At 41.1% G+C, this 27,708-nt stretch overlaps 1 protein-coding gene across 5 annotated transcripts in view; it reads right to left on the bottom strand.

Annotated features, from left to right (window-relative positions):
- Window positions 1-18,170, bottom strand: part of KCNC1 (potassium voltage-gated channel subfamily C member 1) — a 131,792-nt gene extending 113,622 nt beyond the window's left edge. For 3 of the 5 annotated variants that reach the window (XM_050897729.1, XM_050897730.1, XM_050897728.1), the window contains exon 1: window positions 17,586-18,155. In XM_050897729.1, coding sequence (XP_050753686.1) covers window positions 17,586-18,155 — 570 coding nt within the window. Of the gene's footprint in view, window positions 1-17,585 lie in introns of all 5 variants that reach the window. The other 2 variants (XM_050897731.1, XM_050897732.1) reach the window with 1 other exon arrangement.
- Between the last annotated feature and the right edge of the window lie 9,538 nt (window positions 18,171-27,708).

The following is a 27,708-nucleotide window of genomic DNA, read 5'->3' as shown; positions in this document are numbered from 1 at the left end:
TTTGGCTAGTTCAGGTCAGCTGCCCCGGCTCTGCTCCCTCCCAGCTCCTTGCCCACCTGCTTGCTGGCGGAGCATGGGAAACTGAAAAGTCCTTGGCTTAAGATAAGCGCTACTTAGCAACAGCTAAAACATCAGCGTGTTATCAACATCATTCTCACACTAAATCCAAAACACAGCACTGTACCAGCTACTAAAAAGAAAGTTAACTCTGTCCCAGCCGAAACCAGGACACCTGTCAATCTTATTGAGGAATGCTGAATAATCAGAATGAAGCCAAGATAAGATTGCCTTCTGAGCCCTCTGATTTATTTTGAGAACAACTTTAGTTCTTTCTGTGTCGAAAAGATGTCCTCACTTCACCTGCTTAAAGCAAACATGATACTGGAAATTCATCCAGTATCTCCAATTTATCTCCAAATTACTGTGCAAACGTTAATTAGTCTCCACAATACCCAGAAGAGGTAGAAAAAGAACGTTCTATTACCCTGATTATAGATGTAAGTCACTATCAAGAAGTTGTGACTTGCCAGAGGTCACATTTGAAGTTAGATCAAGAGTTGGTGCATTCCTGTGCTTCCTACACAAGATCGTACTGCTTGTCTGCTACCTTATCTCTCCTTATTGCTTCAGCTCCATCACTATATCTGCCACTGAATCTTAAACATATATTCATATTGGAGTCCTCAGTGAACAGAATACATTAACAAGCCACATCTTTTCATTAGACAGCATATATTCTCAATTAAAGATTGTCCATTTATTCTAGACTTTTTTTTTTTAATTAACGTGATCAGACAAGGGCGAAGGGGTGCTAATCGTCCCATGGATTTAACGCACAATGAGTGTCACCCCCAGAATAATACGTATGGGGACTGCTGCTGAAACTTGCACGGCATCTTTTAGTCTGACAGAGCAAGAGCCTGTGGCTCCCTCTCACTTCCACAGGTGTCCTATATATTTATTAGGCCAGTTGTTGTTTTCTCCTGAAATCCCATTTAGTCTTGGATCACAGCTGAAAGGAGTCTCTGTGTGTGGTGAAGGCCATAATTCTTGCGCAGGACTCCTAAGAGGAAAAGCTGGTTTGGCTAGGTTGGAACGCTGAAGTCTCTGCCCTACAGTTCTTAAAGAGATGAGTTTGGCCTCCTTTTTTTTTTTTTTTTTTTTCTGCCAAGCTCTTGTGCCAGCCGTCAAGATGTTCGACCTTCACAGGCCACAGAAAAAACTGAGTGCATCAGAACATGCCGTCCAAAATCCTCAAATGTCCTTACAGCAAAGGCTTCTCCAGTGCTAGCACTGGTGAGAATACATGAGGCTTTTCACTGTAGAGCCTAACCCTTTTTTTATTCTTTGGCAAGCTCACAACAGCAAAATGTGCTCTTTTGACCACAAAATCTATTACTGCAAATTCCCTTCTTCCTGGACTCTTGTGAGGGCTGCTTTCTTGCTTGCGGCACATGCCGAATGTACTGGCATATTGCTAACTCATTTGAATTATTCTGATTAGGTTGTTCTCACCTTGCTGGAAAAGGATTTTCTGTAAGTTGCCACAGTCTGAGATTTCAAGCTCTTGACAGTCTTGTTGCTCTACTAGTAGGCGGGTGATTTGTCATCCTACATTCCCTTTCCAGGGTCCCAACACTATTTGTTCTTTAATGTCTGGTGAACATTGAAGGGTGAGACTTCCCTCTCCCCACAGTGATTTGTTCCTCTATTTCTGAAGCCTCCTCCCATCTCCTATTTACTGTTGCTACATCCTACTCCAGGCATTTTTATTCTCATTGCTTACATTGGAACCACTATTTTCTGTAGTTCTGCATCAAGAGAGTGTCCTTCTAATGTCTGATGATGACTGCAGTTCCTCCACTGCATAGCATCCCATGCTTTGTGAGCAGGAGATCAGTTATCCAACAACAATTAAAATGTTGTTTAAAAAACAGAATTGGTGCCACAGCCTCTGGGTGAAAGAGGAACAATCAGAAGGATAAGATGACGTTGATCCTTCTAAAAGGAAGAGTGGTTTATGTCCAGAAAGGGCTAGAGAAACACAGAGCCAGGCTGAGAATCATTTGAAGAAAAGTTCATGAGCAAGCCTGTATTTTCCTGATCTACATGGAAACCTGTTTTTATTCTCAACTAATTTGAAAATAAACAAAAAAAAACCCACCTCAAGCTAAAGGACTGCAAGTAGAAGATGTGTATTTGTAAATAACTCAATGGAAATTATAAAAGCAATTTGGAAAAAAGAGATCCTTTTTTCCTTGAAAACATTCAGCAAAATTTGTCATATTTGTCCTGCAGACTTCAAACTGGCAAAGCTTTTTCCTTATCCAAAGATTTTAGCAAAATTTTGTGCAGAAAATTCTTTGCTTTTTATCTTTCGGTCATTCCCTCTTAAACTTTGCTGGTTTGTTCGTTCTTTCTGATTACCATTTTACTTTTTCACTTTTTTATTAAGTAAATGTGAGGGGAGAAAAAGAAACTAATACTGGGGGAAAAAAACTTTGGGATTTTTCTCATGGAGAAAAGGGAGAAACTTTGAATAAACCTTCTTTGAGAGGAGGGGGAGAAATGGGAGAAAAAAAATCATTTCTTGCCAAAAAGAAAATGTATCTACAGTTATTTGACCAGCTCTAGATCTGAAACTGCAGAATACGTATAATACTGTTCATACTCCAAAACCTGTTTCTTAGCCAAAAAGTCTGTGTATTGTGAGAAGGCGCCCTAAACATCATCTGCAAAGTTTCCAAAAACACAAACCCCCAAAAATTCATCAACCTTTTCCCTCCTTCACAACCCTCACGAGCAGCTGGATTTGAAAGACAAATAAGGCTGTGGAATAAATGTTATAGAGTGGCTGGTGACATGCATGGTGACTTTACTTTCAGCTCGTCTCTTTCTATGTGTGTGTTTAAAAAACAAAATCACTGCCTCACCATAATGGGAGATTCAAAACCACGAGTGACTACTTAGCATTTTGATGAAGGTAGGTATATTTTAAGAAAAAATGTATTCTACCCTAAGCTGCAAGCCTGTGGTGAGTTTTGTTAACTAGAATAATTCATAATTTGGGCTAGTGAGTTGGCTTAAGAGCGTTTTTGTGGCCTGTGGGCATTTTAATAGCAGGACTGCAGTGAGCACTTACAGTGAGCACTAGCAGGAATTATGCAGCTTGATAACTTCATGTCATCTTGAAATTTTTCTTGATTACAGCTAGTATCATATGCAGTGCAGGTAGTGAATGAGAAGGTATTTTTTCCATTTCTATCCAAATCTTTATTGATATGCCTCTCAAAATACAGCTTCTGGTCTCTCAATAAACATGGTACAGGGCTTGTGAATGTAGTTTCCACACATAAATTGTCTACTGCGTTTTTCTGAATGTATTTCTGAGCCCTTTGCCATCTGTGTACATTACAGCTCTTGTTGGAAGATCTTTAGACCAAACTACTGCTGCATCTGGACAGTCATGTACAAGCTCATAGTAGAAATCTTTCTCTTTTTTTTTTTTTGTTTTGTTTTGTTCTTTTGCTAAAGTTGTCAAAGTGAGGAGCAAGGGATGCCACAGAAAGGGATTTCTACTATAAGTTTTGCAGTTACTAGAATTAATGATGTGCCCACAGCTACCATAAGTGGGAATTACATCTGTTAGACTGGCATTGCTAAATAAAACCTGGTTGGCTATTGGGATGAACAATGTGATCAGATATCCTTGTGGCAAAAAAAAGAGCTGTTGTTCCTAACATTCACACCTAGGATCTCTGCTTAAATTTACCGCAATTCTCACACCTGTAAACATGTACAACTTACTTCTAAAATAGATTTTAGGACAATCAGGATAAAAAGAGATTAAATGAAATTTCTTGCTGGTCTGAATTAGACCTTGCTGCTGAAGTCAAGAGCAGGAAGAGCTTATATTTGCAAGAAATGTCATAAAATCAAAGAGCAGTTGTGTGTGGTGTTCTCAGCAGACATATAGCTACTTCGAAATCCTACCTGGATGAAGAAAATACAAAAAGTACTTCACATTGGTGCTTATAAAAATGGTACTCGAATGATCAAAACAAAAGCCTATGGATACATAGTCCCCTTGTGCGGTATTCCATAACCATGAAGATCCAGGGAAGAGAGCAGATGCCTGCTTTACCCAGTTTTAATTCCTGTCTGATGGAGGTTGTGTAATGTGAGTCTTTCCATAAGGGAACAAACGGCTTTAATTGCTTCATAGCAGAGTTCTCCACCTCTTAGCAGAATGAAAATAAGGATGACCTCCCCAGACTCCTACATGTGAAAGATAACTTTCCTTTATTTGCAGGAACCCAGCAGAAGCTTTGTGGATGCGCCCCCTTCCTTTGAATTTTCTTACAAGGCGACTTTCATCCTAATGGTCTTGAGTATTTTGCACTTCAATATTGAATACTCATTTAAAATTCTAATAATAATTTGTTTATAACTTGTCCTTTTTGTAGAAGTTTTTTGAAGTATTTTCATAAATGATTAAGACTCACAGAACCTTCATGATGCAGGGAGATATTAGTACTGGCAGTCTCCTTATCTGATGATGATAAATAGATGCACAAAGCTATCACAACTGGCATTTTTAAAAGTTTTCAATACCTAGCTGAAGAACATTTGGGGATCAACTTGAAGAGACCATCTGCAGCTGTCCTTGACTTCAAAGGGACCTATGAAAATCAGGATCTGATGCTGAAATTCCTGTTGTGACCTTCTTTGTGAGATCAACATTTATATCTAAAGGGGATTTTTGCTACTGCAGGATGTCCGAGGCTTAGTGAGACCACTGACACAAGAGTTAGCCCAATGTCTGAAACCTGCTTGTGATTAGCTTGTTTTCAGCATGTTTTCAGATGTGGTAGTGGGCCTTTTGGTCGCAAACACAGAGTCTTGAAAACACCATTCCTCTTGTTTCAAGAGAGTAGTTAAAAAAATGTACATACTTAATTACAAAATAGGCTGGAATGGTTTTCATGTAGAACATACAGAGAACAAGAGGCCTAGGAACACGGCTCCAAACTTCCTGGCTTTTGCTCATATTCCTGCTGCAGTTCCCAGGAAGATTTCTCTTTCATCTACATTTGCCGTAGTTCCTCCTTTCTTCCTTTCTAATAATTTAAGAGACAAGATGACAGAACAGATTAGAAAAATACCTATAAATAATACCGTACGTAAAGAGGCATTTACCCACTGAGTCTTAAAACTCATTCCCTGATTTGGATCTATTTTTATAAGTTTCATCTTACTTGACACTGACAATGATTCATATAAATATTAAGTATTCATTTTTAGTCCATTGCACATAAGTGAAGCTAAACTGTAGTGTTCTTTGGAGTTTTTACCCTCCAGGTCCTTACTTAGGATGGAAAGAGGGATAAGAGGATTCAGTTCCTAAGTACTCTACAATTTGGTCCTATGGTCCTATATTAGCATAGATGTAGCATTTTAAAAATTTTCAATGACATTCATATTTCAAAGGGGTTTTTTGTTGATTTTTTTTCTTCTGCAGAATATAAAAATAGGACGTGTTACCCTGAATTAAAATCTAAATCTGAAGGCTGTGGAATGTAACATGATTTCTTATTTATACCTCTCTGCTTTGTTGTGGTTATGTAGAACAACTCTATCGCTATTCTTTTGCTATATCTTGGTTTTTAATTAAATCAGTTTTTAAAATGTTTTATTTATTGTCCAAATGTTTTGTTTTTTAGACTGCACAGCAAAGCTATTTAAACAATGAAAAAAATATTTTTTTCAATGTTTGTCACTTCTAAATTCTAATACAATTGTGTTTCTGTTCTAGCAGGAGTAGAGTTGATAACAGATGGTAAAACTGCAAAACTGCCTCTGCTTCATTAGAGCCCCTGGCAAGACTCCTATATAAGGTAAATTACAGTAGAGAGGGATATTTAACAATATACCCTTCACAGTTTCCAGTGAGATTTTGAACTAGTATTATGTGTATCATGAAGGCAGTGAATGTAATAGCTAGAACGTTTATTGATCGCTTCTGTGTTGGTTGTTAATACCAGAGGTAAAGCATACATGCTGTAAAAGGCCCTAATCTTGCAAAGACTCGTTCTAGTGCTTTTCCAAGTTAAATTTATCCTGGCAATAGTTTAATTGAGATCACTTTCCTTTAATGGTGATAATGTACTTTTACTAAAAAGTAATAAAATGTAAGTGATCAATTTCCATTTAAATTAAAAGAATGTTTATGTTAAAATATTGATGAAAAGGCAGCCCTCAAAGACTTTAAGAATGCTTGTATTTATATGGCATGACTGAAAGGTGACAGATTGATAGCCCTGGGAAACGTAGGTCTTTTCAAAACAAATTATGTGATGTGTTCTTACACTGACTTGGGAGCTCGCTTTTCAGCGTGGCAGAACTGCTCAGACTCTGGAGTGAAAAAGTTCTCTCTACTTCTGTGTATTGACTACTTCTGCATACCGTCTCATACTTTTTTGTGTGTGTTTTGTACGTTCCTTCTCCATAGAGGCTGCACAGAGACCACTAAATCATTGCACGTGGCTCATCATGGAGTCAACTGCATGATGACGACATACGGTTATTTCCTGACAGGAACCGTCTTCGAACTAGTGAGTGATTGAAAATAAAAAACTAGCATTGTCACACACTAAAGTTATGCTGTCTCTGACAATGTCACTACATATATCTGTTTTCTGCTATTAATCTTGCTGAATTCAGTAGCCCAGAATTACCACACAGGAACAGCTTCTTAGTTCCACATCATTGGGAAATGCTGCTTTGCCACATACGCAGTATATTGGTTTATGAATTCCTCATGCTGTGCAAACTGGATCAACTTCACTAACTGCCTGGATTATGCAGCTGTCTGAAGTTGGGAAGTCTCTTGAGCAGAGACAGATGAATATTTGAAATCCTGCAGTTGGAGGAAGATATTAAACATGAAATTTCACATTCTAAGCAAAAAAATGTAGCCACTGGATTATTGCATCCGGGGAACTGTTTCACACTACTAATATCTCCTGTCTTCGTTTGAGTGTGTTTTTGAAAACAGCTTATATTCAGTGTGTATTTGGCAAGTACATTTAAATGACTGTGCCTGTTAGTGAAGAAAAATTATGGGCATTAATAAGGCTTTGATATAAGGCAGTTGCCAATAATACTAAAGCAGTTCTGGGCACAGGCAGAAACAATACTGTAGGCACTGGGAAATTTTAATATGCATTTTAAAAAATTACATCTGCAGGGTTAGTGTTTTGGGAATTGCAAGTTTGAACTCACAAGGCTACATCCTTTCATGAGTCTGGCCTCAGAAGTGAAGATGTAGGAACTGACTGCTAGATTTCCATGACGCAGGAGTGATGGAGAGATGGTGGGTGCCCAGCCCTGCTGTCTTTGCACTGGCTGGTGCAGCTCATACACATACTGCACCTTTTGAAGAATCATAGCTTTGGATGATCTTCTGCTCCAGTCCAGGTTGGTTGGGAAACACTACATCTGACTAGTGTAAATTCTTCCCAGAGATGCTTACTGTTAACTTGCTGGTTTTATGCTAATAGCATTTAGAGGTGTCAACAGAGATTATAACCTTATTGTGCTAGTTACTGCAATAAACACATAGTAAGGGAGAGACGAAAAAATGCAAAGGAAGTAACCTGAGAAAAGTTGTTTTCCTATGTTGAAAATTACATACTAAGATTAAATGTCTTGTATGATTCCACACACAGTAAAATTCATAGAAAATGAGCAGGGCTGAAGCATACCCAAATGACGTAGCTTAATGAGTTAATATAACATGTTGTTTGTGTGCTTGTGCCATTGCAAATGTTCATTTGCTGAGCTATATGAATATGGCCTGCCTTCGTACTACTGGCATGCTGTAGATGCTAGCTGAAATCCCCGAGAGGATTCTTCAGAGCTAATATATGCAAGCAAGTAGGGCGCACAAATAATGACTTTAGTCAGATTTGCTAACAAATGCTTGCTTGATAAGCTGCATTAATTCAGTTGCTTGCAATCATCTGTCCAAATCTCAGGGTTTGGGGATTTTTTTAGGGGTTTTTTTTGCTTTCTAGAAAATTCACACTATGGAGGTCTGTGTATATTTCTGTGGACATGTGTGGACTGTTCTGAAAGAATGTTAAAGATCACCTAATAAGAACAAAGGCTTACCCTGCTGTCCTAGCCGAGATATCCTTTAAGGACAGTAAATGTGCAGTTTCAGGAGTTGCTGTAGCTGATGGTAGTACATATGTGAAGATAAATTTGTGGTTCGGAGTTGAAGACACTATAGAATTGCTATTGAATTTCAAGCTTTTCATTTGCCTTTAGTCCATGTCACTGACACTGACAAGGTAAACTGAGCTTCTTTTCTTGGTGGAGCAAGTTCTCCAAAAGATGTTTTCTTTAGAACAGTGAATGCACTTTTGCACTATTGATTCCCTCCTGCTTAGACATAACTAACATTTCAAGTAATCTATACAGTTTTGAAATTTACATTAGGTCTTTTAATAAAATCACTAGCACCTTTGGGACTTCTTGGTAGGATAAATACTGAACTCCTATCAGCTGAACACTAAATTTCAATATTGCTTATGCAAAATTCAGATCTAAGCTGATCTGCTGCCGCCCCAAAAAAAGAAAACCAAACACGACCACCACCCCCCAGCAATTGACTCAGTCTAGTATTGGTTGAGCTATCATAACACAGTTAGGTTGTTCCTGGGTTTGTCCTTACAAGTGCTTTACTGAAAAAGCCTGAGTTAAAATCAGTTCTGCATTATGCAGGACACATTCCCAAGAAGTGCTAAGACGTACTGTCACTAGATTTCTTGCAAAACTCCACACTAGAAGCAATGGGGAGATCCATGCTAAAAAAAGAAACAGGAATAGCACGATGTGGCTGATACCATGTTGTCAAGTTTTTAGAGTAGAGATTAGAGGCTGCTGTGAAGGCAAGCCCTTTTGCATTGAGTGTTGTGGCAATTGTCCTTGGCCTGAAAAATTTTGCCTGAAATAGGTCTGCATGGGTCTCTGGCTGGATCCCACTAAAATCAATGGTAGCTGTGGCAGTGACCCTACAAGGTGGGGTGGGAGTTTACTGACAGTCTCTTAAATCCTTGCCCATGTCCTTTTCTGCTAAGACATGACCTCCCTTCTGCTGGAGGTTGTAGGTGCTCAGCATTTTTAGGGGTTTCTCCCTATTCATTTTTTTTGAAGTCTGTCATCAAATTAGAAGCATTCTGATTAAAGGTTTTCATTTAATTAATAACTGGATAAATCACAAAACTGGCCTCCACCATCTATACCTGTCAATTGATCCAGCGTAACGAAGACTGCAAGAATCCAAACTGAAAAATAGAACAGGGTTATTGGAATGAATTTTCAAAGTGAAATCTGCAGCTGAATTTCTGATGCATGTCAAATAATAAGCAACCTGAACTGACCAGATCTTTCTGTATTTGAACAGGGAAATGCAGGTAATGTTTTAAATATGTTTTTTGGAGGCAAAGGTGGGCAGGAATAAGGATTCTGCTGCAGTTGAAACAAGGAGCTATTATCCTGTTGGTGCATTTCTGTGCACATTTTTAATTTTTTTTTGTGAATGCTGAGTAGATGATCCAGGAAATTCAGGAAAGAAGACGGATTTGGTTTGGTTGTGCAGACCAAAATGCCTGTTTTAACTTGTATTTGTCTCTGGGAAATTGTAAGACTCAGTAGGAACAGGTTTTGCCTTTGTTATTTAAAACCAAATAGTCCATCTTACTGCTTCTTAAAAGGGACATTCTTTACCAGGTTTTCAAGTAAAAAGCCAGTAGGATATTTTAAACCATTTCATGTGGTCACAACATCACAACAGTCTTGACCGAACATTTTCTCAAAGTAAATCTAGCAGTGCTAAGATTTACTGCTGCTCCTGAAGTATCAACATAATTATGTAAGCATGTGCCAGCAGCGTGTGCCTGTGTTGGTGGCTCATGTGCAGCACACACATCGCTGGCTGTCTGCAGTGCACTGAAATCGGAGATTTATTGCATTTACAAAGGGCCATTACAATGCAATTTTAACTTACTGTCATTAAAGGGTCTTACATCACAAGCAATCACTGCAAAAAGCCTTGGACTGAGATTTATTCATAATTTTTATAGCATGATTTATTAGAGCCCCCATTATATCTTATAAATCATATCTGAAAAAATGAAAATCAATTAGGGCCTGGTCCTTTCACCTTTACCCGTGTTAGGTAGTACCTTGTTCTCAGCCCAAAGGAAATGGGGATATTCCTGGAGTAAGCTATCACTACAAGAGTAGGAGTGAAGATAGGAAAATCTGGGCCCTTACTGAGCACAGGAGAGAGACGTAAAAATTATTCTAGAAATGACAGCATTCGGTTTATATTCCAGAGGGAGGGGGTGGTTCTTCATAGATTCATAGATTTCTCTGATTTCATCTGATCCTCACACTCCTGTGTACCATTTGGAGTGAATCACATATTTATGTAATGCAATATTCAGTAGAGAAAGCCAAGTCAGCCTTCTAATACTGTTCTTTCCTCAGATCAAATTCAGCATATAGTAACTGAGAAGCTAATTGTAATACAATTGCAAAGATCTCAAAATGGCTGTTCTATTAGTCTTATCCCCCAAGAATGCACTGAAATGTCATAAAGTCAAGCCCATAAAAAATGGAAACTCAGTTTTGCCATCTGTATTTGCATGAGAAAGAATTACGCACTTGATCATTAATTAGGGCCCAATTTTTCAATCTGAATACCCCTGCTTGCCCTTTTTATTATGAAATACAGCGCTTGGATATGATTTGGTTGAACATTAATTGAAGTCATGTGGTTTGAATGGGGATGTATTCTATAGTCCTTTGCAGTAAAAAATGCCAGTAAAGATCATGAAGAGCTTTGTCAGTATTAGAGCTCTATGTTTTGATGCAATGTGCTAAAGATGCTCATGTCTTTAAATGATTATGAAAATATATATTTGAATATGTATGTTCCTAATAAATTGCTAAGATCTGTTGTGCTTCACTGCTTTGGAATGGAAATATGCAATGTATCTATTAAAAAAGCAGTACACTGCAATTAATTTGTTATGCTGAACCATACTGCAGGAAAATTCATTTCTATCCTTGAAGTCGGTGGTAATTTTGGCACTGAATTTCAGTAACAGTAAGGCTGGGCCCTCTGTTGCTGATTTGCTAACATCTCTCCTTATGTTAAAATAAAGGCAATATGTATAGACTTTACTAAAGTACTACCATAAATATACGCAGATCAGTCACGTATTTTTACAAATAAGAAGGATGAATACCATTGAATACTAGACTGCACAGCAGAAGTAAAAACAAGATGGAAAAATAGTTTTCCTAGGTATAGTCTAATATATCACATTTTTGTGAGCAGTTCTAAAATAGAAATATTATAATTGATCCACAGATCTTTTTATCCTTTGTCTCATGATATACCAACAAAGAATACCAGTATTTTGTTGCCTTTTTTTCCTAACAAAAACCAAAATAGCAAATGTCCGGAGAAGGGCAAAGAAAATAATTGAAGGCACATAGGGATGGATTAAAGAGAGAAGGGACCAAATATCATACTGAAACCAGTCACTAAATTCTTATTGATTTCAGTGGCACCACGGTTACATTTTCAGAAGTATTTTGGGATGATTTAATTTTGAAGTCCTTCCTCATATGGAAATCCCACTCAGCATCGTAGGAGGTGGCAGCAATAGGAAGGCATATATATGTGTATGCATATGATGGTATGATCCATACAATCACAGCCTTGGCTAAATCAAGTAAATTTTGTAACCTAGAAACATTAAAATTAAGTAAGATTAAAAAAAAAATTAAAATGGCAACAGATGCTGTTCTTTTTTAAGGTTTTAGAATAATAGAAATAAAATTGGAAATAGGCAAATGGATTAAAAAAAACCTTCCTTGAATTAAAACTGCTAAGTCTGTACTAGCCAGCCATAGATTTGTAAGGTGGATAACATCATCCCTCTCATCTCCCTGTGAGGTTGTGACTTCAAAGAGATTGTAAGATGTTCTGGGCAGGCATCGTGTCTTCCTATGTGTTTCTGAACAACTCAAACCAATGAAGTCATGATTCTGCATGGCTGCTATGATCTTTTTTTTTTTTTTTGGTGGTGGTTTTAAAATTTATTGCTTCTGAAGTCAGAGGGACGATTCCCAGGAGTTATTTGTGAGTGTGCCTGCTCCCACCTTGGCTAATTCGATAGGGGCCGAACGTGGGACTTGGTGTGAGTGGTGAACACTTTCTAGCTGGCATTGCAAAGGCTTCTTTGGACAGGACACAGAGAAGACTATACCATGCTTACTAATGGGTTATATAAGGATTTGCAGTAACGTGTCCCTTGATGGGAGAAAATAGGAATAAAATGGGATTTTAGGAACTATATGAATAATGAATGAGAGAATGGTAGTTAATAGATGTCTATCTGTAATTCCATTATACTACAAGTACAGGGGAAACTTCATTTAATGTGGAAAGATTCTCATTTTTCCAGAGCTGTAATGCAGCGTGCAGTTAAAATTAGGCTGTCTCGTTAATTGTCAAAGTATATGGTGAGAATTACTGCAGCCAGCTTCAGTGCAGGATTAGATATGCCTCTGCAGGGGAGACCTTGCAGAAAGGCGCAAGCTGGGAGAGCAGCTCCATCAGGGCCCCTTTGATGAAATCTCTCCCTGGGGAGAAGGGTCCCTGTGGGTAGGGGAGTGTGTGGGGCGCCTCTCCTCCTTTCTCTCCCTATCTGCTCATTGCTTGGCGGGAGCCCTCAGAGCACCGTCCGTGGAGCCCTCCTATGCAAAGTGTGTCCTGCGTCAGACGGCTGCAGAATAAGCTCTCCTTGTGAAGGGTGATGAATATCTATTCCCAGTCCCTGATACTTTCCCCAATTCCTGAGCTTAGCTGTGCTGGGCCAGGGTAAAGGATGAGCAGAAATCACCCTAGCCTCTAAGCCTTGAGACAGTATGGTTATTCAGGAACTAGGATCCCATAAGCCTTCTCGTATTTATGGGATGTAGTTTATATTGAGAAAAATCAGTTTAAATGAACACAGCAAGGTTGAAATGCACTGAAAAGTACAGAAGAAAGCTGGAAGAAATCCCTGGGGAATACCTTTTTCCTCACCTCTTCCCCACTATCCTTTTTCCTGTCTCCTTCTCAGTGTTGGAAACTTGTCCTTCAAAAATCACCACTGAGGAAAGCAGATCCTTCTGCAGGATGTGAAGGGAGAACATGAGGGAAGGGTAAGAGTTTTGCCATAAGTCTTTCCTCTTCCAGATCAGAGCTGTAGAGCATATGCCAGGATGACAAGTCAAGCTGTTGAGGACTTTCCATAGGACCCTAACCAGCTTTTATTTAAAAACAGTAAAAATGTTTATTTGGAAGGACTACAAAAGCTTTCCTGAGGGTTCATTAATGAAGCTTAATTGTCCAATTTGAATGTGAGCACTAGCGCAGAATCTCAGCTGAAAGCTCCTGGTTCCCAAGCACTGACTAACCTAACGACTGTGAATTAACACAAATACAACCTTATCCTGCTGGGGAGGAGGAGAAGGAAGGGGGCAAAGATGTTAGATACCTGCACGCCAAACTCCCCAGGAAGTCAGTGGGAGCTTTGCTAGCGTAAGAACAGCATGACCAGACATAAATATAAAGGAGAGAGGATGCTAAGAAAATATTTTTTACACATTTGTGTACTGAGGGGCCTGTGAAGTCTAATGAGTGCAGAAGGCAGGAACTCTATTACAACGTAACTCTCAGATATGCTGCTTTAGTGTATCTGTGTAGCTTTCTGTGGACTCTGTTTCCCCCTTTGCCTCTATTTATGAAAAATAAATCTACAAAGTTGCCTGACCATGCAAAAAAGATAGTTCTAATAAGCTTTAAAGAAATGGCTCACCAATTTAGGTGCACAATATCCATTGACATGCAGTGATATTTAGCCCGATCAGATGCTTTTGAAAATCCACCTGGATGCCTGTCTGTCTGCATATGCACCCAGTATCTCTGTAAATCTGATCTTTTCCATCACCTTATCTGTAACTCTGTTCAGACCTCCAGGTACCAGACTTTGCCTCTGTTATCCAAATGCGGATTCTTTAAATTATGGATAAGTACAACACCCATTTATCTTATTAAGGTAGGCGTCTAAGGCAATCTGTGATTTGAAACAAGCTACCTTTTCTTGTACAGATTTAGAAGACGATGCAATTTTTTAAAGTATTTCATCTTTTTAGAAAGAACTACCTTATTTAAGAAATCGGTGTTTAGAAAACTGGAATTTAATTAAACTCAGCCACTATTGTTTTAACAAGAAACTGTTGACTATGTTGCACCTAAAGACAAATGATTAGTGACTGCGAGATTATGCTTTATCAAAGTAAGTTTAGAAATAGACAAAATTTGCAGAGTTAGCTGATTTTGCCTGACATCATACACAAATGGTCTTCCAATCTCCCCTGGCTGTCTACAATGAGAACAGATGTAATTTAGTATGAGTTAGGTGCTGGTGAAGCAAAACAGTCAAAGGTACTTGTATTTGTAAGCAGTGTCCATCAAAATGCTCCAAGAATGGCTAGATGTGAGTAAATGCTGAGCTTTCCATAGACAGTTCCTAAACATTCACTGAATTAGTGTACCAGATATAGTCCAGAGAAATCTTGCTCTATTCAGATATGCAGGTTTTCATTTAATCTTAATATTTATATACTGTATTCCTTTTACTTGCCCAAGCGTAACAGTATAATGGTTGTGTAAACCGATGCTTATATTAAGATGTTATTTTGACATACATTTTGGTGCCATATGTAAACACCAAACATGTGTATAATAACCACCATTAGTACAAGTCTCAGATCCAATTACGATGACAAATTTTTGTGATGTATTTTTTTTGACAAAATGGCAATGTGAATTTAAATTTTTGCATGACTGAAATACAGTTTGTAATTGAAAGTAGCGTACACAATTAAAAGTGAGGTAACAGTGGATTTGTTGCCTGACTCTACTAATGATTGCTTTAATATACCATTCACTTGTTAATGATGCTATCAATTATTTTACTGTAAATTAGCTACTGTGAGTTTAAGGTCTTTTTGCAATGTCTGCGTTGGGTTACAGGAGCATAAATCAAACTCCTATCAATTATTTTACTGTAAATTAGCTACTGTGAGTTTAAGGTCTTTTTGCAATGTCTGCGTTGGGTTACAGGAGCATAAATCAAACTCCCATCTCTTTTTACATCCATAACCATAACATATGGCTTTTATTAGAAAATGTTAAGTGTCTTATAATGTCTTCTTAATGGACAGTGTGTGCATGTGTTGATGATGAAAGCCATCTTCCTTCATGCAAAATATTAATGCATATGGCCTACGTCTCCATAGATACAAGTTAAAGAATTGTATTTAACCCATGAAATATTCAGTATACACTTCAGCTTTGCCCAGATTTCATATTTCTCTAGTTTAGCAACCCTTTAAGGAAAGAACAAGTTAGAAGTAAATCAGGGGTTGAATTCCACTAGGTATGCACGTGTAATTGTGAATAAATGGTGTAACATCCACTGCAAAAAACAACAACAAACCCAAATCACTTTATGAAATGCTTATTCCTAAATTAAAATACCCGTGGAGAATTAGAAAATGGAATTTATATCCTCCTAGAATTCCAGCTTGTACATCACAAAGACTCTTAATAATGGTTATAGATTTTGTGCTCTGGCCTAAAATACCATAATGCTTCCAAGCAAAAGGGTGTTTTAGCCTCTGTTTGTATCCTTTTCATTGGGACAGCATTATCCATTTGGCTTTTGGGCCATTCCACAAAATCTTGGACAAGCACACTGCTTTGACTTGAAATGTGTTTTACCAACAGATTCTTGGGCACCAGAGAGATCTGCTATTCAAATCAACGCCTGCTAACGTTGGGCTTGATTAAGGGAAGCTAACTAAGCCTTTTGAAGGATATCCTCCAGCCTTCCCTCTCCGTTTCCATGTTCCCTTGGCAGAAATCAGGGATTTGAAAGCTGCAATTCAACAGCATCATCCTTTCATCTTGTGGTAAATATTTTATTATTCCTTTATCCTCCGTGCTCTTTAAAGGAATTCATTTAAAATATTAACTTCTTTGTTCAGGGAGGAAATCTCCAAAGGGTATGCAAACAAGAATCTTTAGAAATGCACCAAGATATAACTCCAGGCTCTGCTCCAGCTTTCCCCATTCATTCAGTTTGCAGACCTGGTGGCTCCCTGCTGGAGATCTCTGCTCAGACCAAAAGTCTCCAGCAGCTGCTGTTCCACCACCCATTCACACACGACCAGCTCCCCTGTCCCTGCTCCCTGCATTTCCACTTCTCTTTCCTCCGTCCATCCAATTTGCTCCCTAATCTGATCTCACTTCTTTGATCCTCCTCAGGAACACTGATCATCCTCCCACACCAAAGCACCACTCATCCTTACCGAGGGCTGGCAGCAATTACGCTGTAACAAAGGTACATTTAAGAGAGGAGTAAAACCTATGCAAACCAATTTCTTTGTGAAGGCATTATCCTTCATCTATTTTCCTGCTTACCAATATGGGTATCTTGGGAGTTAATCCTGCTGCTGCTCCTGAGGTAAATGTTTTCTTTATTTTTGACTTCAGGAGCAGAATCAGGCCCTAATTAATGTAATTATCGTCATATATAATAGCATGAAAGGTACCTACTTAGGGGAGTCGGGTGACTGTTTAAGACCATCTTTATCCACAGCTATGCTGTGAATTGCACCAGTGTGCATTCCCTTTCCAAAACAACTGCAGGCACCAGGAAGGGAGGAGTTGTCCTTCAGTAGCCAGGGAAGAAACCTGTCAAACAGCGTGTCCCTTCTACATGACTGAACCCTCTCCTCTGATTAATACTTTGCATTTCCCACAAGGGAAGAGACAGAGCGAGGAGGTAAGTGAGGATCTGAATTATCCATTCTTAGAGAAGCATGATCATAAATACTTAACATGGTACGTATGAGAAAAGAGAAAGGAACAGACTCCCTTTCCAGCCCAGGCTGAGCAGCTCTCCAAATGCCCTGGTCTCCCAGGGACTGCCTGCTCCCATGATCCTTTCTCCATCTCGTAAAGGGGAGAGAGCTGTTAGCTCGTAAGAGGGCTGGACAAGGTGTCTCTCTTTACTGGGGGATGACTGACTGTAAAAATCTCTGCATGTAGGGAAGTTACGTGGTATAATGGAGATCTCCCTGGCCTGTGAATGGGACCCTGCCCCAGGCTATGGGTTTTTAGGAGCCTGTTAGAAAATAAGGGTCTCTGGAAGCCCACATATGAGTACACGAGCTCATGCCTTGGTGTCCACTCATGCCCCATGCATGGGGCCTGCTTGAGAGTGTAGGTTATGTCCCCATAGCCCGTGCATGATTTTTGTATGGCAACACACATGGATGGCTGCTCTGCGCTGACAGTGGAGATAACCCTGATGATGCTGGGAGGAAGTGGGACTGAAGGGAGGTTCGAGTGTTTTGATGAGGGTGCTGATTGCATAGCTTACCCTTGCATATCTGGAGGAGTAGGGATCCTCAAAGAGCGCCCAGATGCGGGGCTGCCACCGTCTCCAGAAGCCCCCAGACCTGCCATCTGGGGAGTCACTAAGTGCTAGGCGTTTTGTCATCTCCAGCTCCTCTTCACCATCACCAGAGTCACCGGTGCCATCTATGTCTCCGTCCTCAGCACTGCTATCCAGGGGCGCCCCACCAAAGCTGTCCAGAGCCTCTTCGGCGTCGCGGTGCTGCCGGTAGGTCATCCAACAGCAGGGCTCCACATCGGTCTCATCAATGCCCCAGAAGGCCAGCTCCTCCTCATACAGGGGCCCGCACACGTCCGCGGGGCAGTGCAGCTTGCCAGTGCGGTAGTAATTCAGGATGTGGGCAAAGACGCCCGGGTGCCGGTCAAAGAAAAACTCATCCGTGCGGGGGTCATAGTCGAAGTGGCTGTGGGCATCGGGTTCGGCGATCCAGGCCAGCCGAGTGCCAGGCAGGGTGCGTAGGGTGCTGCGGTAAGTCTGGTGCCTAGTCCCTCCCACGTTGATCACAATGCGGTCGCTCTCGTCGCCCTGGCCCATCTCGTCTCTTATTAGGCATGTCGCAGACTCATCCAAGCAAGCACGGCAGGCAGCAAGCCCGTAAGGGGACGGCTGCTCGGCGGCAGTCGGTGCCTAACCCAAGCCCCGATCCAGGCCCGCGGGGGCGAAGGGCCCCGGCCAGCTCTGCTCCCCGGGGGCCACTCCGAGGGGAAGCCGGTGCCGGTGGCTCCCGGCGCTGCACCGCCTTCGTCTGAAGTCAGACACTCGGGGGCCGTGGTAGCTGCAGCCGCGGCGGAGGGGCAGGGGCAGGGGGGACCATGCTCCGGGAGCGCGGGCGCTGCGGTGCCGGGGCGCAGGGACGTGCCGGAGGGGGAGGGCCGTTCCCTGGTTGGACGTGGCCAAAAGCACAAAAAAAAAAAAAAAAAAAAACAAAAAAAAAAAAAGAGAGAGAGAGAGAGAAATCGTGGCACCGGCGCTGCCCGTAGGTGCTCCGGGCGCGGGGCTGCGGGGCGCCGGGCAGGAGGCGAGGGTGGGCGCCGGTACCGGCTGCAGCCCCCGCGGGGGTAACGGCGGGGCCGTGCCCGCGCCCTTCCCGGCGGTGCGGGGCGGGGGGCGCCCGCAGGTGCTGAACGGACAGCGCCGCGCACCGCCCTCCCGCCGCGCCGCCTCCGCCCCTGCGGCCGGGCCGGGTCGAGTGCGCTGCCGGTGCGGGCGGCGGGGACCCGCGGCGCCGCCGCTGCCGCTGCTCCTCCCGCTGCCGCCGCCGCCGCTGCCGGGCGGCTCGGTGCAGCCCGCCCGCTCGCCGGACAGCGCCGCGCAGGCGCGCTACTCCCTCCCCGCCGCCGCTCTCCGGGTCCTAGCGCCGGCCGCGCCCCGAGGGCACCGTCCCTGGCTCCCGCCGCCGCCCCGACCCCCGCGGTCCCTCGGCCACCGCGTCGCGTACTTCCTTACTGGTGCCGGGACAGGTCTCCCTGCTCCGGTACCGCCGCCTGGAGGAAGAGCGCCCTTCCCCTCCGCTCACGTCCCGAGTAACCGGCCTCTTTCTCTCAGCGGCGCGATAGTCGCACTGAGGATCCCCTTCGGAAAGCGTTGGGTTTTCCGGTGCTGCCCCGCGCTTGGCTCTGAGTGACCCTCTTTAGCGCTATTGAAGTAAGTCATGGCTGTTCTCGTCCTTCGTGGACTGGACTCACTGAAGGGCAAAATTCAAGATCTCCCCAGGCATAAATTTCTCGTATCATTAGCAAGGATGCCCGGGGTTTGCACTTCCTACCTCATCACACCTTTACGTGGTCCCACACACCTGCTCCATTTCTCTATTTTTCTTCTATTTTTCCTGCTGTTCACTTGTTTATTCCCTAACACCTGGGTTGGTAGGAGGCTGTGATTTGGGTTGGTGTTATTTGTTCTTTTTTTATTCTCGTTAATTCACAAAGAATGCCAAGGGAAGTTTCATATCTACAAAAAGACCAGTTCCTGCCCTGCGAGGAGCTTGAAGAACAGCAGGGAGATGGTTGTGTGGAAGGGAAGTAACAGAGGTATGTAGACACGTTCTGTATTTTGTTTTATTTGCTGCCAGCATCTCAGGAGGAGTGGCCTTATGAGAGAGCCTGGAAAGCTGAGCTGTTATGGATGAATCATGGGAGGTCATGTCATGATGAGTGGATGAGGTGGAGAAACATGATTGAAGGGTATATGGTTGAGGAATGCTGCTGGAGTGCAGAAGTGGTAGGGACAATATGGTGCTCAACAGAAGAGGGTAGACTGGGGGAATGCAGTTAGGTTGAGCCTTGAAGGAGGACAGAGATTCGGTTGTGCTGGAACAGCAGGTTGAAGAACAAGTGGAGGGCTGCCAAGGAGCAAGTGGTGTGGTCAGGTTTGTGGGAGGAGGTGTTTGGCCATCCACAGCTTCCTTGGGTTGCAAAGGAGCATTGCATGTTTGGGGTGTAGAGAAGAGAGCTTTGCAATAGTTGTGGTAGGATATACCAAGGAGGCCTAAACAGCAGATTTGTCTGTGAAAATGGTAACAGATTGGTCTTGAAGCTGATGGGGTAGAGGAAAGGCCCAGGAGCTGGGTGTTATTTGTATGATGTGACTTGTGGGAAACGGGAGGGAAGATAGTGGAAATGGGGAGTACGTTACTGCTGTCAGCAGTGAAAGAGAAAAGGGAAAGTGAGGCTAAACCAAGGCAACCTTGCACTTCTGCTAGCATAAACTGATGACAAAATCTCTGGGAAGAGATGCCAGACAGCCACTTCAGCATTGGGATTGAACAGAGGCAGAAAGGTTGATGACAGAGGGAGAAATCTGAGAATCACAAGTACAGAAATGCTATCCAAAATCATTGAGAATTGCTAGACAGAGGGCACAAAGGGAGAAGAGGGCACATCTGTGAACCCAAGCCTGGCATTAAGAAAGCAAAAGAGGATGATGAATCATTGACAGAAGTAATACAAGTGACAATTATTTGTAATCATAGTAAGTCACTACTTTTGACAATAATAGATCTGGGGATCAATGGGAAAGCACTGTAGGATAGGTTCTGAGAGTTATGAAGGCTGAGGAAGGCAAGTGATGCAGGAAAGAGGTTTAAGGACCTGTGAATCCTAGGCCAGTGGGTCCTTCTGGTCACATCCACAACTGTGGAGGCTCTTTCCCCGTTCATTAGCTCCTGCCTTCCATGTTACCTTACCCCATATCAGTAATTCCTCTTTAGGAATTTCAGTGTTGAGATCTAAGGTGACTGTGGGGATGAAAGGGATATCTTGCAGCTTCTGTCACTTCAGTTCCCCTTCTTGTCTGGGCATCTGCAGGAGGGTGGTACAGGACCTTAGAAGTCGTCTGAAAGTATATGTTAGAAAACAGAAAGCTTGTTTAAAGATAGTTTTCATGGACTCAGGTGGGGAGGCCACGCTTCAGTGACCCGTGAGGTTTCTTTGAAGATACTAAGGCTGTAATTGATAAAGGAGCATTGGTAGACGTGGAAAAGTTGGATATTTCAAAAGATGCGTGAGAGGGCCCCAAATCAGAGACTGCTGGGCAAGCAGGAGCTGTGAGATCTGGAGCAAGATAGCTTACTGAAATGCAAGAAGTTTATACGTTATTTTGATGTGGAAAATGAAAGATAACATCACATTTGAAGCTTATATTGAAGTTTGAGAGGGAAAGTATTTGAAAATAATATCTTTATTAAACAAGGATCATGGCACAAAATAACTGCATATTAAGACACAAAGACTTTGCTTTGCACTGTAGATCATAGCATGATTTGCATTTGTTTAATTAGTGATAGTTGATACTACCAGATAGGTAGTTGCTGATTTACACAAAATGAACATTTTAAGTCAGTCCAGCAGGTGCTGTGTATCAGCAAAGTTCTGCTTTAAGCCTGCCATATAGTGATATAAAATTCTGGTTTAATTTTAAAAAATAATTTTCTATAATTGGAAGCATTTGGACTATGATAGACAAAACAAACCAAATAATTTTCAAAGATCTAATTTGTGGACAAAAAATTTCCATGGAAGTTTGGTTAATCCCAAACTGTATAGTGGCACTTCTGCCCCCCTAGTCCCACTGAAAAATAACAATACTATAACTATTTTTTATTCTGGTTTATATTTGACATCTTTAAAGATTCTTTTTGGCTGTAGAATAACTGCTTATGCAAACTTGATATCTCATACTAGAAGCCTCCATCTTCAGGTGCTGGATGCTGAAGGATCTCCCCTCACTCTGCAAAGACTTCCAAGGCTATAATGAGATTCTATAATCCCCTGTGTACGTGAAATGAACATACAAATGAATTTGCCACAGTCAGTCTTTCTGGTTTCAGAATTGCTGTGTCTCTCCTCTATGCCTTTAGACTTGCCTTAGAGACAATACAGTAATTTGCAGAAGCAGGATCATGCATTTGGTCACTCATATAACACCTTTGACTTCAGTGGAGTTAAAGAATGAATGAAATGAATGAATGAGTGAAAGTTTAGGTCCCCTGTCAACGAACTGAGAGCCATTTTCTCTATACTTCCCTGATAGGTGTCTTCTCTACACTGGAAAGAGAAGTTAGGCAGGGAGGACTTAATGTGAAGGTGGATGCGTAAATCCAGGAATTATCTAGTTTTTCTGTGATATCTCTTGTCATTTTAAGTTAAATTAGTAATTAACCTTACCAAGTTTTACTTGCTAGAAAGAACTAAACCAACTTGAATAGTGCTGGGAGACCTCTTTGGGAGGCATGGAGTTGGTAGGTTGTTCAAATAGTTCATAGTCTGTTTGACAAAGGCTTCTGGTACTACAGCAGCAGCAGGTAATGTTATCAGAAATTCTTAAAATGCATTAAAAGACATTAGCCTTGGAATTACATTTTGTTTCCTGAGCTGATTCTCACAACTGGTGAGAGATTTTGATGATCATCTACCTTGAGCTGGGGCTGACCAAAACCTGGCACAAGTGGGGAAAATAAGGTGTAGAGTTTAGAAAGGCCTTTCTAAAGGCCTCCCTTGTGGGAGCCTTCTGAGGGGCCAAAGTAGCACAGCTACTACCCAGAAGAGTATACATGCACTTTGAGCAGTCCTGTTAAAGTCATTGGGTCTACTTATAACATTAGCTGTTCTTCTAAATCAACATTTTTAATGGTGACAGTGGAAGAATAGCTTTAAGCCATAGATCTATTTTAGTTTTTAAACTACTGTAACAGAAAAAGAGAGTGAGTCCCCTTACTAATTTTATCACTTGTGTTAGGTCACCCCACTGTCTCCTGTGTTCTGATGACACAGGAAGAGTAAGTCCTTCTTTCAGCCCTGTATCTGGTGTCCTGGGATCACCTTTGCTGCCCTATGCTTCAGCATCCCCAGGGTAATAATATACGATGAAGAGTAGGTTGTCTTTCAGACAGAAGTCTAAATTCTGTCTACAAAGAAAAAAAATAGCTTGTGGGTTCACATGCTATTCATTTGTTAATCCCCCTGCTCTCTACTTACTGCTTTAGCTGAGAACTGCAGCGATTTCTAATCTAACTCCAAAGGAGCTTTCTTCTCAATGTGGGAGATGACTGAGCATATATTCCCTAATATTCCTAAATTTAGTAACTCGTAACTTTGGAGTGAAATTTTAACTTTTTTTCTTTTTATTTTTGTATGAAGATATTTTACCACTTATGGAACATGCTGGATTGACAGATCAAAATCACAGGGTGTTGTATAGGCACAGAAAGCACATAGGGAAGCTTTGCTGTATGCTTTGGTGCTTTACTAGTATAACAAGAGTAGCTTGTTCTGCACACCTCTTTAGCCTCTTCATTCACTGAGATTCTCTGTGAGGATACCAACAATGGTGACAGCTAATGAAGCACTCACTCCTGAAATTTAAGCCCAAGTCTGAGTTCATCAGCCAGTTTATGTTCAAAGAAAAGGGTTATTATAAAAAACTTGTTGACAAATGCAACAATACAAAGAGGGAAAAGAGATGTTCAGAGAACCTGTGACTTTGTATGCAACTATGAATACAACTGGAGAGCACATTCAAAATGTTTTAAAGCTGGAGGAAGCTGAGAGGGAGAGATTTATTTGTAAGAGTTATAATCTCAAAAAAAAAGGCAGCCAGGGCTGGAACACCAGTTTTGCAATGCTTGAATGCTATAATTCAGTCTGTGCTCTCTTGTATTAAATTCATGACAACTCAACAGTATTTCAATGCAGTTCTTTATCAGTTTTAGATTACATCATGCTGTGAATTGCTCTATCTGTTAATATTGATCCTTGTAAATCATTTGGTTTGAGGTCTTCAAATGGAAAGCTGTGATGCGCTTCAGCATGCGATGTACTCACTTTGTCCTTGAAAATCATTTAAAAACAAAGCAAGCTGCAATTGCATAGATGATATTACTTTTCTGAAAGGTTAGATTTACCCCTTTGAACTGTCAATAGTTGGAGAAAGCCTTCCATGTAAAGAATGAGAATGGAGGAGAAAATAGTTGGTTGGTGCTTGATGTTGGCTGAGGGAGTCATAGAGGTGCTGCACGTCTGAAGAGCTGTGTAGCCCAAAGCCTGATTCAAAGAAGTCATGCTGCTTTTAATGAGAGTAGCCAGAGCAGCAGAAGTTATGACTGACTGCTAGTTCCTGTACTTTTATCTAGCCAGATTTTTTTTCTTAATTACCTAAGTTTTGCTTGAAGATGTACTTCATTTTCATCCATGTTCTTCAACTGTTGCATGGCTTTGCTGTGAGCTGAGAAACATTTGCTACACTCTGCCTGCTGGGTTGCATTTTGTTCTCCATCCATTTGTACTGGGCTAACATTTGATTGCGAGTGAAGGTTCTTTCTGTTTTGCAAATCCCTTTAGGATCCTTCAGAAAGAGTGCTGGTGTAGAAACGTCAGTATTGCACAGATGCATATCGAACTGTGAGATAAATGGAAGTTGCTCTGGAAAAAAATGGAAATAATATTGTGATATGTTAGAGATCATAATTGATCTTTACTTACTCCATTAACTAAGAGAAACTCCCACCTGAATCTGTTTGGTTTTGCTGAAAATTTATGGGAGATGGAACTGAGTAAATATGATGACTAGGATGGTGCACACGAGCAAGGCGAGGTGGTGGAAGGAGTGTTCTGCTGCTTGATAAAGGACTAGGGAGGTTTCCAAACTGTCTTTCCTGTAGGGAAAGAGAAGATTGCTCCTTCCTGGCAAGGGGGCAGTAAGCGCTGCAAACAACTGTTGAGTTGTCTGTCTTACACCCAGCACCTGCTTGAGTCCAGCATGTAGCTGGACTGGGTCAGGCACCGTGCTTCTCTTGGAGCACATATATTGATCTGAAACAGTGTAAGTTTCTAGACTTACTTTAGCCAAGTATGTAGTAAAAGTGTCAAGATTTGCCTTTGATGAGGCATTCCCCCAAACAGGAATAATTGTTCCTCAAGAAATCCTGGGGCTAAATCACAGCAAAATCTACTTTAAGTAACTGAAATTAGGTATACAGCTTGGCTAATGCACCACTCTGTTACAATGTGTAGTTATAGGAAGGGTATAGATTTGTCTCTTGTTTTCTTTGTGCTGATCTAGGCGTGATCCAGCAAAACAAGCAACTGGTGATAAGGAAAATTCAACTTATACAATGGGAAGATTCATGTCAACGCATAAAAAAAACATGCTTATGGAAACTGCTAAATATGTGTTGTTATGAGCTGAGTGCTGTCATCCTGAAGGTTCTAAATCTACATTTCTAAAAGAGTAAACAAGTGGACATAGATCTGAACTATTTAACTCCTACCATGTACTATAACTAGAGTTTCAGAAATGGCTAGTGATTTGGCTTTATTTTATTAGATTATTTGTTTTGGGGAGTCCTAAAAGGTCCTTGACTTTCTGAGACTTACCTAGTCAGCTTTTTCTGAAAACAAAACTCTACTAATGCTGTCACTACATTTTAAAAATCTCAGCCAATTTGCAATGCATGAACATAGCAACAGACACAAACACATACAGACAGATATATTTCACATATACTATATACAGAATACAGAACAGGAGGTGCTAGTCTTTTCTTGAACAAGGCATGCAGTTCTCAGTGCCTCTTTTTCATGGTTAAACCATGAACCATGGACAACAACCATGTGTTGGACAACCAACCATTGTCGTTAAACCACGACAACCACAAAAAAAAATTAGGGTCTGTTTCTGACTGAGGAGTATAGAACGTGCTCCATTTTATACAATACATATGCTCGCCTATCAGCTGACTATTTCTCTACTACATCAAAATAATTAGAACATTTCTTTCTTCTCTTTTTTTTAAACTGAAAACAAAACTGTTTTTGTTGAATGATTCACTTTCCATAACTGTTATTACTTCTCCAGCCTAGTCTGAGTTTGCAAGAGTGACTGAAATGTTCTCAGACAAGCAGATGGGAAAATGGCCAGTAAATCTTTATTGTTATAAACGGTTTGTAAAACTTTGGATGTTGAAAGGTAAGAGTAGTTCAAATAAATCTCAACAATGCTGACTCAAAGGTTTAAAGCATTGCTTAAATCCCTTGATTAACCCAGCTTCTCAATATTTGACATGAATCAATAACTCTGAGATGTCTTTGCTGTTCTCCAGCTTTGTAAATATTTACGTAGCCAGTCCCATGAAATATGATATTTAATTCTGTTGAAGTAATTCTTTGTATGCTGCATACGAAGAGATACAAAGTATAATAGTTCCAGTGATGCTAGTTAAATAATTGGCACTAAGGATGAAATCTACTGCATTTCTTCTGTCAATAACCAGGATTTATACAATGTAAGTGTGAGTGAATGGAAAGCAAAATTCACCTTCTGTCACAAATCTTGGGCCAGCTGCTGGGAATGCAGATTTCCTGATCCTGGCTTGTGCCTGGGCCTGTGGCTCAGCATTAACAGCAGCCTTTTGTTGCAGTTAAATTAGGTGTTGAGAGCTAGATCAAGACAAATAGTGAAAGGAAGGCACCTCTGTTAGCTTGTCCTCAGCCTTCCCTTTCTGGGATATACTATAATGAATGGTCTGTGCACTCCAGGGAACAGGAAGATGCTCTACCCAGAGTTTCCAGGACCTGGGAAAGCCTTCTGTAGGAATCTCAGTGCAAAATGGTTGTACCAGCCCTCCAGATTGTGGCTGGGATTCCTGCTAACACACAAGATTTGCAGCAGGTTTGTATTAAAATGGTTTAGCTTAAGAAGCACAGTGATATGCTTGTTCCTAAGACACCGCACTTTTAGTCATTGTTTAGTGATTCAGTCTGATTCATCTGTGGATTCTGCCAGGTTTTGCAGTTGTACTCCTTGCCTCTAGATATTCCAAAAGTAGAAGGGGTTGGGGAATAACGAGGAAGCATAGAAAGATCACAGTGGCACAAGATATTCAGAGTTGGCCAACAAGAAATCAGAAGTGGATCTTCCTTCAGATATGCTCCCTTCTCATGCAAAATTGGACCTTTCTGTGCTTGTAGGATGGATTCCTATCCTATAAGAGAGCCTACAATAGCATGTTTATTGGCTTTCCTATGAAGGGATGAGAGAAAAGGGGTGCCCAGTTCTCAAATCCATAATAAAGGCCTTCTTTCTATGGAATTTTTGCAGACTGTAATCAAAAATAAAATACATTTCTGCAGGTTCTTTTAAAATGGTTCTGTAGCTTATAGGCATCCTGCCTGTTACAAAGTGGAGAAAAAGATTGCATTCTGTGTTATATATTTAGAAGTATTTTAGCTTCTTATTTGCTTTATCATGCCAAGCCCCTTAAGAACCCTTCAGTATATGAAAAGGTCTTCATGCAGAAGTACAATAGTGGTGCTGTACTTCTGTAGCCCAGTTTGACCACTGCATAAGCCAAGTAGAGAGATGTATGCTCAAAAGGACAGTGCACCACAGAAAAGGCGATGTGGGAAGTCAATGAAATTACTGTCAGTTTTCCTGAGCATACGCTTATACAGCCCTTAGGAGGTATTTTTGCCTGTGCTTTTGCCTATCTGTCCACAAATATATATAATTCTGGTTGGGACAAAATCCACATGATTGCATTTCGATTGCTAATGGATTCTTCTTCAGCTTTGTTTCCATGTTATGTTATATT

Source organism: Gymnogyps californianus, chromosome 5, assembly GCF_018139145.2.
Source record: "Gymnogyps californianus isolate 813 chromosome 5, ASM1813914v2, whole genome shotgun sequence".
In the NCBI taxonomy this organism is placed as follows: domain Eukaryota; kingdom Metazoa; phylum Chordata; class Aves; order Accipitriformes; family Cathartidae; genus Gymnogyps; species Gymnogyps californianus.
Note: the sequence above shows the minus strand (reverse complement) of the source record. Positions and strands in the feature narration are given on the sequence as shown.